A 15,213-nucleotide genomic window follows, 5' to 3' on the forward strand; every position below is an offset into this window, starting at 1 on the left:
ACACTCCACAGTCAGTACCCAAGGTGATAAAATACTGCTGTCAACCCAACCCACACCAGGATTGTAAATATTTCACCAGCTTTTCCTCCTGCAGCTGGTTTCATAGCTCTAAAGTTTAGAAGAAAAACAAGGAGAGGGTAGTCCTGCATCTCAAATATTGTGAGCATTTGTATTCATCGTTGCAGACTGCAACACATTTCATGTCTGGAGGTTCACATCATGATTCCTTTAGTGGCAGGTTGGAGTAAGACGGGGCATGGGCAGAATTAGAATCGACTGCAACTATAAAGACAAAGAAATAATGTAGAAAGTTGCATCAAATGTGTAAAACTGAAAGATAAAAAGCATCAAAGGTGATCTTGATGCCTTCACCTTTCTGGCTGTCTGACATTTCACAAACTGCTTATTATGAGTAAGTTCAACTTAGAAAGTTCCCTGAAAAATCGTGTGGACAAGTGTTGGGCTTGTTCTTCATCTGAAGGTCCATCTTTCATCTTCTTTCCTACAGCCCTCCTACCTTTTCTCTCAGTCAAGCTCACAAAGCACCTACACACTCACATACACCTCAGAAGAATTTCATCAGCACAAACCCAGTGAGAGAATTGTGTGAAATGCCTGCTGCTTTGTTTGGACAAAGACTAGAAAAAAACCTTGGCAGTTTGTTGCGGGTTTGTCTGAGTAGGAGTGAAAAAGGGTAAACCAGGTAAAAGCTTGGAAGTTATATCCCTAGTAAAAGTACTCCTGTCCCAGTTCAGTGGTGTAGATGTGAAATGCATTTCTATCATGTGTGTATTGACCAGTATCCCAAACACACACACACACGCACACACACACACACAAAGACAAACGAAATGCTGACACAAAATGCTTAATATTACCATGTAATGAAGAACTAGTAAATATACACAGGCTTGAATGATAAACTGTAAAATAAATAGACAGAAGACAAGTTTTATTAATCCCCTGGAGAGGAAACATCTTGGCCACCAAACATCACAGGCATTAAAGGCAGTACTGATACAGAAAATGTAAAGCACAGTGTGACAAAAAAGAAAAAAAGAGCCACGAAAAATATAGATACTGAAAACATGGCAGAATCCAAAACGTGTAAATAAAAACATCGGACAGCCGTAGGAACAGAAGCCCCGCTAAAACTGTTGCTTTTGTCCAAAGGGACACTATCAGGATACATTTTGGTTCATAAATCAGACACTCGGATTTAGTTCATTCTGATATTTGCACTTGCTGTTTTCACTTCATATTGTTATCCTTCGAAGAAAAGAAATGGAGAAAATATTGGTTTTTACAGAACCTCATTCTGCAGTTTTATTTCATTCATTTCTTTATATTCGTTGAAACTGTAGGGTTTAAGTCAATATTAAATGTTGTTATAAATTCTAAATATAATAGCTTCTTTGTAGTTTTATATTTTTGTCTTTGAGCTCCTGTGAATAAACCTTCCTTTATGTCTCCTCTCTCCTCCAGATTGCTCCAGCAACGTTCTGCTAATTCTGAACAACAGCTGCTGGAAGCCATGAGTGCATGCAGCAGGAAGGCTCTGACTTTACTCAGCAGTGTCTTTGCAATCAGCGGCCTGGGGCTGCTGGGAGTGGCAGTGAGCACCGATTATTGGCTGTATCTGGAAGAAGGCGTCATTATGCCTCTGAACCAGAGTGCCGACATCAAGACTTCACTGCACTCTGGCCTGTGGAGAGTCTGCTTTCTGGCTGGTTAGTAACATGGGTTTCTGTGTGCCACAGGACCTTGACAGCCCGTCATTTATGAATCAGGGCTGTGGCAATGATAATGGCACTCAATTTTACAGTGTCACTTTTAAACACGTTCATTCTGTAACTGTGGCTGCAGAAAAGAGCCGATCCTGTCACACTGACAGCTGCCAGCTTTGACAGTCACAGAAAATGACAGTCACAGTGACTTCATCAGTGTATCTGAGCATGTGTGTGTGTTTGTGCATCAAAGATGGGCTATGATTAAGCATGAAATTGAAGTTGCAAAGTGATAGAAAGACACACAAAAAAAATGAAAGTGAGTCCAGTGTTAGTTGCATACACACACACACCAACTTTCAGAAACAGATGTCATCTCGTCATGCTGTGGAGAGGATGATGCCAGCTGGTGTTGGTGTGACACCGACTGTGAAACTCTCTCTTCACAGGATGTGATGTAACTCACACTGACTAAAAAATAAAAAATAAAAAAACAAAGGTCTATGACTGAATATGAGGAAAACTTGGCATCTGGAGCTGAATGAGGAAAAAGAAGTCCACGTGTAATTTAGCGGCAACTATTTAAGTATAACCTTTAAGTTTCTGCATTAGTGCAATATTGCAGTTAATGTATTTACATTGTTTGGTTTTTCATGTTGTGTTCATGCAAAATAAATGGAGTTTACATGTAATGCAACATGCTATATGATTAAATGTAATGCTGCTATTGCCAGATGCTGCTGAAATGTTTGGTCACATCTGGATACAACATGTTCCAGTCTATGCATACAGCACCAGTTCCAGTGAAGATGGGACGCTGTAAAATGTAAATGAAAACAGAATAGGATTTGCATCTCATTTTTAACCTATATTCAGTTGAATACTAAAAAAAACCCAAAATATATTTAATACTCAAACAGACAAACTTTTGGGTTTATTTTCTTTTTTTTTTTTTTTTTGCAAATTTTCACTCTTTTTAAATTGGATGCCTGCAACACATTCCAAAACAGCTGGACGAGGCAAGGGCATGTTCACCACTGTGTTTCACCACCTTTTCTTTTAACAACACTCAGTAAGCATTTGAGAACTGAGGACACAAAATATTGAAGCTTTTTAGGTTGAATTTTCTCCCATTCTTGCTTTATGTGCAACAGAGATGTCCAAAATCAGTCCTCGTTTATTGTTCAACCTTCCCAGCCTTTACATGGAGAAATTTCTCTCGTCTCTGAATCTGTTGACGATATTATGGATTGTAGATGTTGACATCCCTAAATTCTTTGTAGTTGTACATTAAACGTTGTCGTTTTTAAACAGTTTGACTGTTTGCTCACACGGTTGTTCACAAAGTGGTGAACTTCACCCTACTCCTGTTTATAAATGACTGGGCCTTTCGGGGGATGCTCCTTCTATAACTAATCATGAAAATCACTTGTTTCCAATTAACCTGCTCACCCGTGGATTGTTCCACACAAGTGTTTTTCAGCATTCCTTAACTTTTCCAGTCTCTTGTTTCCCTTCTGTCCCCACTTTGTTAGAATGTGTCGCAGTCATCAAACTCAAAATGAGCGATTATTTGGAAAAAAGAAAAATAATTTATTAGGTTTATAAGTCATTAAATGTGTTTTCTTTGTAATCAATAAAATATAAGTTAAAAGGATTTGTACTCTGTTTTTATTTATATTTACACAAAGTCCCAACTTCATCGGAATTGAGCTTCTATTTGGGAGTGTTGTATGAGCTCAGGGGTACCTGGATGGTAGATCATCTCTATTTTTGAACATTTGTCTGCATCTCCATTTTTAAGTTTTACATGTGATACACCATCCGAGCATCAACACTTTTAGACTTTGTAATGAAACTCTGGACCTGTCTGCATGGTGGGGTGGTTGACATCGCTGCCTCACAACAAGAAGCTTTCTGCTTTGAACTTGAGCTGGAGTTTGTAGGTTCTCTCCAGGTGATCCAGCTTCTTCCCACAGTCCAAACGCTTGTTTAGTAGTTTAGTTTTTGTTGTCTCTAAATACTTCAATTGAATGGGCATGACAGTAGCTGTTTGTTTACCACTTGCCTCATAGCAGCTGGTATAGACTCCTGATCCTCTGTGGCTTTACACTGGAATAAGCAAGTACAGGAAGAGGATGGAAAAGTTTTACTTTTTTACTGTTTTGAAATGAAAGATTTTTTATTTACATTAGATTTTGAGGCTGTCATAATGGTCAGCTTGTTTTGGAGTCTCTAAGCTTAAACTAAGCTCCGCTGCAGACTCTACAGTGCTGTAGAGACATGTGATAAGCACTGGTTCTCAGGAGTCTTGTTTTCACAGTTTTTCCTCTCACTTTCTCGCTGTGCTTCCAATTGCATTTCCATGTTTTACAATAACTTGACATGTTTCCCCCCTTTACACCTTGCATGTCAATTAATAATGTAACTGCCCTGTTGCCATTTTGACCAGTTAGGTCATGTTTGTGGCATTTTACAGTCTTTTTTGGCCATTTTGTTTGTATAGCTGTACTCTAAAAGGTCATCTGTGAGATGACTTTAAGACCAACAACCAATTTAGTGAGAATATTATAAATTACTCAACTTTACAAACTCAGAGCAAAGCCTGGAAGTTATTTCAAATGTTGGAAAACTACCAGCTAAAAGCTTTTTTTTGGGCAAAGTTCATGCGTGGAGAGACATTTAAAGAAGCAAGCAGGGGGTAGGACAGGAGAAGTCCAAACCAAACCGTGAAAGGGAGCAGAGCAAACAGAGGAGAGGAGGGAAGAGTTATCAAACACAGGTGTGAAGGAATCAACTGACTAAACACAGATGGGAAAGCTAAAGACAGAGACCAGGGCTAACTGGCATGTACAAAAAATAAATAAAATTAAACACGAAGTGATGAAGCAGAAACTTTAAATACATGAATGTTCATAATTAGTAAGATTATCGTTCTGTTTTTGCTAATAGGAAGAATAGATGTAAATTGAGTGACAGGAGGCAATATTTCTTCAGCTGGCTTGGGCAATTCATAGTGTTGCACGTATGGAGCTGTCTATATATAACCAATTGAGTCCCAGTAAGTGCTGCAAACCTTCAGGTGCTTACACACTGTGACAAATAATCTGAAAAAAAGTGACTCCCACTCACCAGAGGCGTGGGATTTGCCACTATCTGCCTTCAACATGTCCACCTTTTCTCTGCTTTCGCCCGCTTGGTCTTTATTTTTACCAGTTCATCCCATTAGTGCAACAGAATTTCAGCCATCTTTACAAAACACTTGTTTTTCTGTGAAGATAAACATATTCTGAGCCTTTCAACAGTGTTTACGTTTCCTGTCTTTTGCTTTCACAGGTGACGAGTCAGGCCGTTGTTTTACCATTGAGTACATCATGCCTATGAGTATCCAGCTGACGTCAGAGTCCACAGTGAATGTGCTCAGTGAGTTGGAAGAACATAAACTGGTCCTTTGAGTGGTCTACTTCAGCTCATTCATGCAACCAGCTGGGGCATTTCTATGGCAAAACCTTGTTGGGTTTTTAATACCACTGCATGCAGAAATGAGCCATGTGAATGAAGCGTGACAAACAAGTCTGAGTCATCTGTAACCTTGTCCTGCCTGTGGCTCCAGAATATTTATTACCTCCTCACACAATTCACTTCATAAGTCCTTCAGTGTGGTTTAATGAGGAAACTTGACAGAAGGAGTAATCACTTCAGTGAGTCGTTTGGATTAGCTCTATATGTGTGCTGTAATTTTTGTGGAGGAGACACAGAGGCGAAGGAGCAGATGTTAATCATCAGGTCACGTTTGATTTTATTTCAGGACTGGCATTATTGCCTCCTCCAAAGAAAAGCCATCTGTCTTTTCTTTGCATTAAAATGAATCAATCAAATAAGACATTTCCAAGCATCCTTTGATGATTTGCAAAGCTAAGTGTTTGGATTATCGTGACGTGATGACTTGACATCAACCTGCTCTGTGGTTTAATGGATCTTATTCTGGACCTAGAACTACTTTTCTATGAATAGGATCACTTATAATGAGTGGTTTTATTTTTATATGGTTACTAAAATAAAATAATTTCCTACCATCAAAGTCAATTTTTTCTGAAAAAAGCAAGAAAAGCATTTGACCCATGGAGTTAGACTTTGGTCTGAAAGGGTGATAAGGATTCCTCTTGGGTTCAACTGGGCGTGTTCTCATCAGTTATATACTGATCATAAATTTTACCTACATACTCATGTTGGTGCTTCTTTGTAACTAATGATGTTACAAGATATATTGGAGATCGAGCATGTCTAACATTTTCTGTGGGTGTTAAACAGCAACTGTCCTCCTCCTCAGAGATGATACACTCAGCGACTCCGTTCCCTCTGGTCAGCCTCTTTTTCATGTTCATTGGTTTTGTCCTCAACAACATTGGGCACATCCGTCCTCACCGCACCATCCTGGCATTTGTTTCTGGAATCTTCTTCATCCTGTCGGGTACTCAGACCTCCTCTCCTCTGAATCCTCTCTTGCCATGTTTTGTCTCTTGCTAATCATTGACTAATTGAACTTGTTTAACCTCTCAGGTCTTGCTCTGGTCGTTGGTTTAGTGCTGTACATCTCCAGTATAAACGACGAGATGCTGAACAGGACAAAAAGCAGCGAGGCCTATTTTTCCTATAAGTATGGCTGGTCCTTTGCCTTTGCTGCCCTCTCATTTCTGCTTACTGAGGTGAGCCTTTAAAAGCATCACTGCTGAATTTTATGCATAAAAAATAACAACTGCACATCTAAAGAGACAAAAACTTTATATTAACATAAATATAATATAATCAAAAACATACTTTTTTTTTTAACCAAGCTCATTCAAGATAAATGCCCACTGCCCTCTAGTGGTCAGAATGAGAACTGCATTGTTGAACCGTTCTGAATTGAAAAACTTGCAGCCCTTTTTTTAAAATAAAAAAACATCTGTCACATATTAATTAGTATGTGGTAATCACAAAGAATGGGAATACTGTCGTTGGGGTTTTGTGTTTTCATCAGTTTACCAACATATAATACATACAATTCAAGTTTTTAACTAACGGAAGAATTTGTATTTGTTACTTGGGATTAACATAATTAAGAGATTATTTGTTATTCATTTATTTTGCTTGTCATTATTCACACGTAGAATGTTTCTTTGGGATCTTTCCTGTTTTCAGAGTGCAGGTGTCATGTCTGTCTACCTGTTCATGAAACGCTACACAGCAGAGGAGATCTACCAACCTCGCCACCCTAATTTCTACCGCCCTCGCCTCAGCAACTGCTCTGACCACTCTAGTCAGTTCCTCCACCCAGAGGCCTGGTCACGTGGACGGAGCCCCTCAGACATCTCAAGCGAAACTTCCCTCCAGATGAGTGCCAGCTACCCCGCCCTCCTCAAATGTCCCGACTATGACCAGGTGTCATCTTCACCCTGCTGAGGCTCATTCACAAAAGGGTCAGTAAAGGGTCTCATCGAGTCAAGAAGCCAGGAGAGCACAAAGTTTATCTGAAGAACAAGTCAAATAATAACCAAGTTTGTGCCATTTTGAATCTGGCCAAAGAACATGAGCCAGCTGTAGTTTTGTATCAGGTCAGAGAACGACTACATTTCTGGACAGGGGTCTGCAAATTTTACAGCTACAGTTTCAGTCTTTCTGAAGCGTTAAAGTCTCATAATTGTTTCTTTCTCTTAGATGAATGTAAAATACATTAAACTTTATCTGTATTTCTGTTTTTGTATCTGCGTATTTACCTTTCAGTGCCTCTTACACTGTCTCTTTTGGTGATGTCTTTGCTTCTTTTTTTGTGCAGAACATAGATGTTTGGATGTCTTTGGATCTTCTTATTCTAGCGCTCAGCTCCGGTAGTGTTCTTACATCGCTGCAATACTTTAGAGATGCATAATGTTTTAGTTGTCAATGTTTAATTCCCTGATTATAAACTTTTTTGTTCAGGATTCACAGCAGCGACAGTCACTCACCATAATGAGCAATATGGTCAATCTGGAGTGTGAAATGTCTCATGTTTCATTATTTCAGTCAAATTTGATGTTATTCTTGGTGTATCATCGATAAATTTTGGAATGGTTCTTGTGGTAAAAACAAACAATTATTCATTAGCTGAACAAAAACAGAAATAAAAATATTATTCTCATTTACACAAATGGAACTTTGATGCAAGACAAACAAAACAAGACGTCAGTCAGGTCATATACATGTAAATGACAACTCACTCCAGGCTCCTTAAAAGACTCAAATGAATATTACCGTTTTAAATATCTACATCACAGTTACATCACTAATGAAATATCCCAGCTCATCTACAACATGCGTCATTCACCTTCACCTTTACAAATTATGACATGTAAAGGTGTTGATCATATGCACTCTTAATGTAAAGATAATGCTGCTTATATTTTGAATGTTGCTCATGGTGTCACTATTGTGCTGTAGCAAAAGAACTGTTCAGTCCAATAATGATTCACTTGTAAAATAAACGGTTAACAAATATATCAGTGTGAAGTTGTACTTTTCTCACATTTTCAGATGCCGTAATGTTTCATTACATTCTGTTTTATTCTTTTTGTGTGACATCTCCAGGAGATACATTTAGCTCAGTTCCTTTTGATCCAGTCTATGTAGTTTTTTCACCAGTAATTAAAATGCAAATGTAATATGTGCAATATTTTTCACACTAACTTTCACTGTATGCTGACTGACTTTGAATGTGTTGATCCTGTGAAAAAGTCTTAAGACAGCCTTTATTTCTATTTATTTTGTTTGCAAGTATTCCAATTTTCTTTTGCAAACATTCAGCAGAATATTTCTCAGCCTGTTATTATTTTTGGGACCTAACCAGTTTCTCACTCCTCTTTGGATCGCTCTTTGTCTCTGACCATTTTGAGAAGAATCTATATTTTAAGTCACTTGACACTGATGTATGAATCATTTGGTCATAAAATAAAGGCACCAACCGCATGTTGTGCACACACACACTGTAGTTTCTGTACCACAACAGTGTTGCAGACTAGCTACATCAGACTATTTACTGTAGCAAAGAGTCATCTAAATGATATTTTGAGGCATTTTGTGTCATGATGTGTGTTTTGTATCTTTAGTTCTGGTTTGCTGTTTTAGTTGGTTGCAGTAGCTCCCCGTTTAGTCCCCTTGTGTCTTGTTTATTGTTTAGCCTTTGTTCCTGTTCATGAGATTCACTTGGGCTCATTAGTTAATTTATTACACCTGTGTCTTGTTTGGTTTCCCTGTATTTATCCCCTTGGATTCTGTTCCCAGTGATGGTATATGTGTGTGAATGTGTTTAGTCCTGTGTCTGCATACCCTCAGCTTTTGAGTTGAGAATTAACATCCTGACTGCATCTCTGACTCCTGTTGCCTACATTTGGATCCTCATCTCCACGCCACTGTGACATTTTGTTTCTGGCAGTCTGTCACTTTGTTTAGTAAGATCTGTCAATAATACTAAAGACAACAATCTGACAGACATAAAACAGTATTATTGCACCAACTAGTTGATTCCTGAAGAGGAATTCCTGAAGAGGAATCAACTAGAGGAATAATAATAAAAAAAAAAAATCTTGACATATCCACGTGGGGTGTCAATTCTATGCAAAAAATATGAGGAACCTGAAAAAAAGTTGAGAATGGGAAAAGAAAAAGACAAGTCAAATCCATTGACTTTTCACTGGAGCCTTATTGTAAATGGTCTCTATGGACAAGTGGCTGCCAGGAATTCCTTCTTAAGGAAGGGAAACGGAGAGAAGGCTCGGTTATGCCAAACTATATAAGAACTGGACTGAAAATCGATGGAAACAGGTCTATGGAATAATAAATCCCCAGAGCCCGGGTCTTCACATTACTGAATCGTTGTTGGATCACTTTGAACAAAAGGCAGTGCTACCTCCATGGGAGAGCTTTGTGAAGTCCTTAAAGAAGCCTGCAATACTATTCCTAATTAATATTTAACCCTTTGAGGCCAAACCAATGACAAACATAGTAAGAAATGTCTATTTTTTAATGTAATGTCTTATTTATTTGCTATTTAATAAAATGTAACAAAAAATGAATACTTTTTAGGAGAGATACAGGTACATCTCAGAAAATAAGAATATTATGAAAAAGTTTAATATTTTTTGTCACTCATTTCAGAATGTGAAACCTAAATATTTTGTAGATTCATTACACATCGAGTGAAACATTTCAAATATTCAATCCTTGAAATTTTGATAATTGTGGTTTATAGATAATGAGAACCCAAAATGCAATGTCTCAGAAAATTAGAATGTTGTGAAAAACTTCAATCTTAGAAAGTCATAGTGTCACACACTAATTAACTCAAAACACCTGCAAAGATATCCTAACCCTAAAGGTATCTCTCAGTCTGGGTCAGATGGCGACACAATCATGGGGAAGACTGCTGACTTGACAGATGTCCAGAAGACGATCACTGACCTTCCACAAGGAGGGAAAGCCATAAAAGATCATTTCTAAAGAAGCTGGTTCTTCACAGAGGGCTGTATCCAAGCATGGAAAGTTGAGTGGAAGGAAAAGGTGCACCAGTAAAAGGCATAACTGCAGCCTTGAGAAGATTGTCAAGCAACATCCATTCAAGAATTTGGGGAGCTTCATAAGGAGTGGACTGAAGCTGGACTCGCACAGATGAATCCTAGACAAGGGCTAAATTGTCACATTCCTCGTGTCAACAACAACAGGTGAGAGACAAATTCAGAAGCATCACCTGGGCTAAGGAGAAAAAGGACCGGACTGTTCCTCAGATGAAAGCAAGTTTTGCATTTCATTTGGAAATCCAGGTCCCAGAGTCTGGAGGAAGAGTGGAGAGGCACAGAATCCATGTTGCTTGAAGTCCAGAGTGAAGTTTCCAGTCAGTGATGATTTGGGGAACCATAAGCCAAGTGTGACCCCATAGAGCCCCATGGTTTGAAGAATAATGGTGATGGTCCTACCAAACACTGACTTTCAAGCTCTTTAGGAGTGTATGAACCATTTTTCCTTTTACATACTTTATTTTCCTTTGCTATTGACTCTTTGTAATAAAAGACTCCTTCTGATTCCTTTTAAATGGCTTCATGAGAAATGGGGGCTGAAGACTTTTGTACAGTACTCTAATTACTTATTAATTTCTCAAGCATTTACTGATTAAATGGTATTTATGCAGAACAAATTAAGCTTTGCACTGCAAGAATTTACCTCTAGCCTCTTTCATTTTCAGAGTAACAGAAAAGAAAATATTTCTACTTGATTTTTTTATATATCACGAAACTTTGACTCATATTATACCAAACTAACAGTAGAGGGCGCCATCTCTCCACTCATTTTTCTCCACATCTTCACATAAAAACAGGTCTATCCCAAAAACTTACCTGCTCGTGTTTAGTCAGGTACATTTTGTGTAATTCAGGTGGAATTACTCAGCACTGCTCTGTTGGATGGAGGTGAGAGAAGCTTGTCAGAGGAAAACGTCTTGCACGTTTCACAAATCACAGCTCGTTTTTTATGCAAGCAAGTAGGTCAGGATGAGCCTCAATAATGAATATGCCACGAATCTGCAATAAGCTTTATGTATACTTTATGTAGATACATGTAATGTACAACGTGACCAATAGCTTTTACAGAGAATATAAAAGTTAACGCAACTACATGCCCAGACAGGGCAGCAGAAGGTAATATTGAGCCCTGCCTACAAGGCTTTCATTTTATTTTACAATCACATAGAAAACTATTGTTTTTTTGACATCATCATCAGCATCATCAATTATATTTTTATCTTTACTGCTTTTACTTCACCAATGTCATCATCATTAACATCTAACATCTTATTAAGTAGAAGCTTCATAATCATAAATACAACCATCTTTCTCACTCATCAGTCATGGCTTTTTAACAGCTTAGTCACAGTCTTCATCATCATCATCATCATCATCATCATCATCATCTTTACCATCACTGATGTTAGCATATGTCTTCTGATGATTATGTTTAAGGCTTTTTGCAAAGAAGACCCCAAACTTCAACTGATGCAAGCTTGTTACACAGAGTGTGCATACTACAACGGAGAGACCAGAAACCTATACATGGTAATATGTACAAAACATAACTTATGTTGAACATTTACAGGTAGAATTAAACCCTTTCACAAAATGAAAATAAATACAAAAATGGTTGGTATTTAGGAATTCGTAAAGAGAAACACAAAAGCAAGCAAGTATCTTTAGGAATACAAATGCAAACAGGTTCACAACAATACATAGACCTTCACTAACATAGGCAAAAAACAGGAAAAAAGAAAAAAAAATAAGCTTAATCAAACTGGTACCTGTTGTTTTTTGTTTTGATTTTGTTTTCTTTGATTAAACCTACCTTTGGACTGAAAAAGACTTTCCCATATCAGTGATTTTAAAGTTATATTCCTGAATATGTTAATCAAATCAGATCTTGTTCTGATTATTTTCAGCATTGCTGGAAATGCAACATATCTGGGAATTTTTCTAGTTATCTTCCTCATATTGTCACCTTTCTGACAACAACGTCATTCATACAGCTTGTGAAAGCTTTGATAGATATTTTTCATGCCATCAGATGTGAGTGTTGGCTCATTAGGCTGTAAATGGGAACATAAGTTACTCTTTTTCATATTTATTTGAGTGAATGTTCAATAAAGTAGTGTATAAATTGTTGAACAACCAGCTGTAAAATCTTAAGGAACAAAACCTCAAGTCCAAAAAGCAAGTTTAATCTGAGTCCTCGACAAAAGCACCATTGTTAACAAACCAAAATAAAAAGTATGCACATTTCAGAAGTCTCTGCTTAACGTAGATAAAGTAAATCAGTCCAGCTGACTCAAGACTGCAATCCTTCATTTAAAACCCAAATGCAAGCAGTGTCTTTCTGAGGTTACTCTGAGCAGGGCACCTGGAGAGAAAAATTCAGCACCAGAGTAAAATAACTATGTGGTCCAGCTGAGGTTATACTGCACTGATTCAACCACTGACTCCCTAAAATGTGTCCTTCTGTGGTCCCATCGCAATTTTTAAAAATGTGTATTGTCCCCAAAGTTGATAAACATCCATTTGAATCCTGATACTGGACTTGAATTAAAGCACAGTGGAGGGAACATTTGCATCACTTATGCACCCATACTGATGCTGTGTGCACTGACAACATGCACACTCCACACACATAAACACAAACATCTTGGTTTATAATAACCCACATGCATGCATGTGCACCTGAAACATGGCAGTTGTGCTTAAGGAGAGATACAGAATGACCATGAGTAGGGAGGTAGGGGAGAAATATGAGATGGAGGAAAAACAAACAGGCTGGATGGTTATTGTATAAGAACCAAGAGCACTTTTTTTTTTTTTTTTTGCATTTCTTGGAGTCTTACTGTTCCCTCAGCAGTGTGTGACGTCCTCCTAGGTGAGATAGTGAGGCTTGGCTTGCAGTCCGGACAGCCATTTCTGAGGTGAACCAGGTTTCCAGCGTGCAGTTTATATGTTCATGGACTGAAGGAGTGAAAGATGTCGGGTTTTGGAGGTTGACAAAATTGTCCCTTTCACTTCTTGTTGGCGATGCGCCTCTTCCTGGTGGCCAACATGTCGTAGAAAGGGTCTCTGCTAATGCTGGCCCTAGAGAAGCCAATCAAAGGAGAGCAATGAAATAAATAAGACCACAAGAGGAGGGTCTCAAACATCTTTGATATGGAAATGTAGACACATTTTCACAGACCCCTTCCTTAACTAGATTGCATTAAAAAAAATGGAAGAAAGTTTGTGCAGTGACCTAGTTTGGTTTCCATGGTTTCAGAAAACGACCCCCCCCCCCCCAAGTTTTTTTTTCCCTTCTTGGTACTGTGGTTTGCTGGAACCTCTCCTGAGTTCCCTCGTCCAGAACTCTGCCAAGAACGTAGTAAAACATACAACGCACACTTTCCCCCTCGCTCCCCTGCAGGTTTATTGACCTGAAGGTGGGCAAACAATGACGCTAGAGATTACCGGCTCTTCTCCGTTCCCTCGCTCCCGCTTTTTTAAAGAGCGAGAGGCAACTCACAATGACAGCGAGTGAGTCGGGAAGCCATTTGGGCTCTGTTGAGAAGCCCAGTTTCACGGCTGCTAAATCCTGTTAGCACCAGCACAAAGCAAGAAGAGGCTCAACCCCCCACTGCGGATATCTCTGATTCCCTTTGTAACGCCACAAGCTCAAGAATGAGCCTGCGTATGATGACTATGCCCTCTTTTACAGCTCACTGTCGTTTTCAACAACCCAATTTCATGAAATAATGACTCTACTGTAGTGTGATCAAATCTAAGCAAAGCTGCCATGACTAATTTAACATTTTTCTCCTTTTTTGTAGTTGAAAACATGGAAATAAAACTTGACATATCTAGTGAAATGGCAAATCTTAAATTACACACGTTAAACCTTACAAAAGCATGAATTAAATCAGATCAACAACCAGAAGTGAACACGTTGGCCTGGCTTTGTCTGACTATGTAACTACAGATAAGCAGATACACTTAAGGGGTGCGGGTTTATAGAATTCATCACTTCTATAAAAAGCCTCAACAGACCCCAAAACAGGACCTTTCATGGCTGCAAATGCATCAACCCACTTTGGAGTTGCCTCTTCTGGACCGGCTTGCTGTATCACCCCTGCCAAGCAGTGATTTATCCCTCATCATTTTCTCAGTCAGTACTCTTTGATGGTATGGAGAAAACAGGAGGAGGGATTGCACTATATTACAGTATGCAATAGCTCAGTTCTGCTGAGGCAACTCTCTTTGACATTGCACCATCCTCTATGCAGTGAATTTTAGAGCATCTCGCATTGAGGTTATCAACATCAGTGTTGTTATTACAGTGAGAGATATTTATGGTATCTGACCAAAAGAAGCAGGGTGGCCGAGCTCTCCCTTAGAGACAGGGTGAGGAGCTCAGTCAGCCGGGAGGGGCTCAGAGTAGAGCCACTGCTCCTCTGCATCAACAGGAGCCAGTTGAGGTGGCATCTGGTCAGGAAGCTTCCTGAACGCCTCCCTGGTGAGGTGCTCAGAGCACGTCCTTCTGGGAGAAGACCACGGGGAAGACCCAGGATACACTTATATCTCTCAGCTGGCCTGGGAACGCCTTGGGATCCCCACTGCAGAGTTAGCAAATGTGGCTAGGGAGAGGGAAGTCTGGGCTTCCCTGCTTAGGCTGCTGCCCCCGCGACCCGACCCCGGATAAGTGACAGAAGATGGATGGATGGATGGATGGATGGACCAAAAGAAGCCACTACCAGTCAAAAGTGTGTCCAAATGTTTGACTGGTACTACATAAGCAACTATTGTCTCCCCATATTTGGAAAGATGGATATATGAAACTTTATTATGCGAATGGAATTGAGCAAACTTTACATAACTCATAGGACTTGACTGATGGAGTAATGCAGGTAGTTGAAAGAGCTGTA

The 15,213-nt window shown here is 39.1% G+C and overlaps 2 protein-coding genes across 2 annotated transcripts in view; one reads left to right on the plus strand and one right to left on the minus strand.

Moving 5' to 3' along the window:
* Positions 1-1,534: 1,534 nt before the first annotated feature.
* Positions 1,535-7,169, plus strand: cacng5b (calcium channel, voltage-dependent, gamma subunit 5b; the record flags this gene model as incomplete). The annotated part of the gene is made up of 5 exons (XM_079252818.1): positions 1,535-1,730; positions 5,064-5,150; positions 6,058-6,198; positions 6,288-6,433; positions 6,909-7,169. 5 exons carry the CDS (start codon positions 1,535-1,537, stop codon positions 7,167-7,169), a joined length of 831 nt encoding a protein of 276 aa, XP_079108944.1.
* Positions 7,170-11,365: 4,196 nt separating this feature from the next.
* The window catches only part of cyth3b (cytohesin 3b), a 36,921-nt gene continuing 33,073 nt past the window's right edge, over positions 11,366-15,213 (minus strand). Inside the window, exon 13 of the mRNA XM_079252727.1 lies at positions 11,366-13,396. Coding sequence (XP_079108853.1) covers positions 13,324-13,396 — 73 coding nt within the window. The 3' untranslated portion in view covers positions 11,366-13,323. The remainder of the gene's footprint in view (positions 13,397-15,213) is intronic.

This window comes from Telmatherina bonti, assembly GCF_933228915.1.
Source record: "Telmatherina bonti genome assembly, chromosome: 14".
Classification (NCBI taxonomy): domain Eukaryota; kingdom Metazoa; phylum Chordata; class Actinopteri; order Atheriniformes; family Telmatherinidae; genus Telmatherina; species Telmatherina bonti.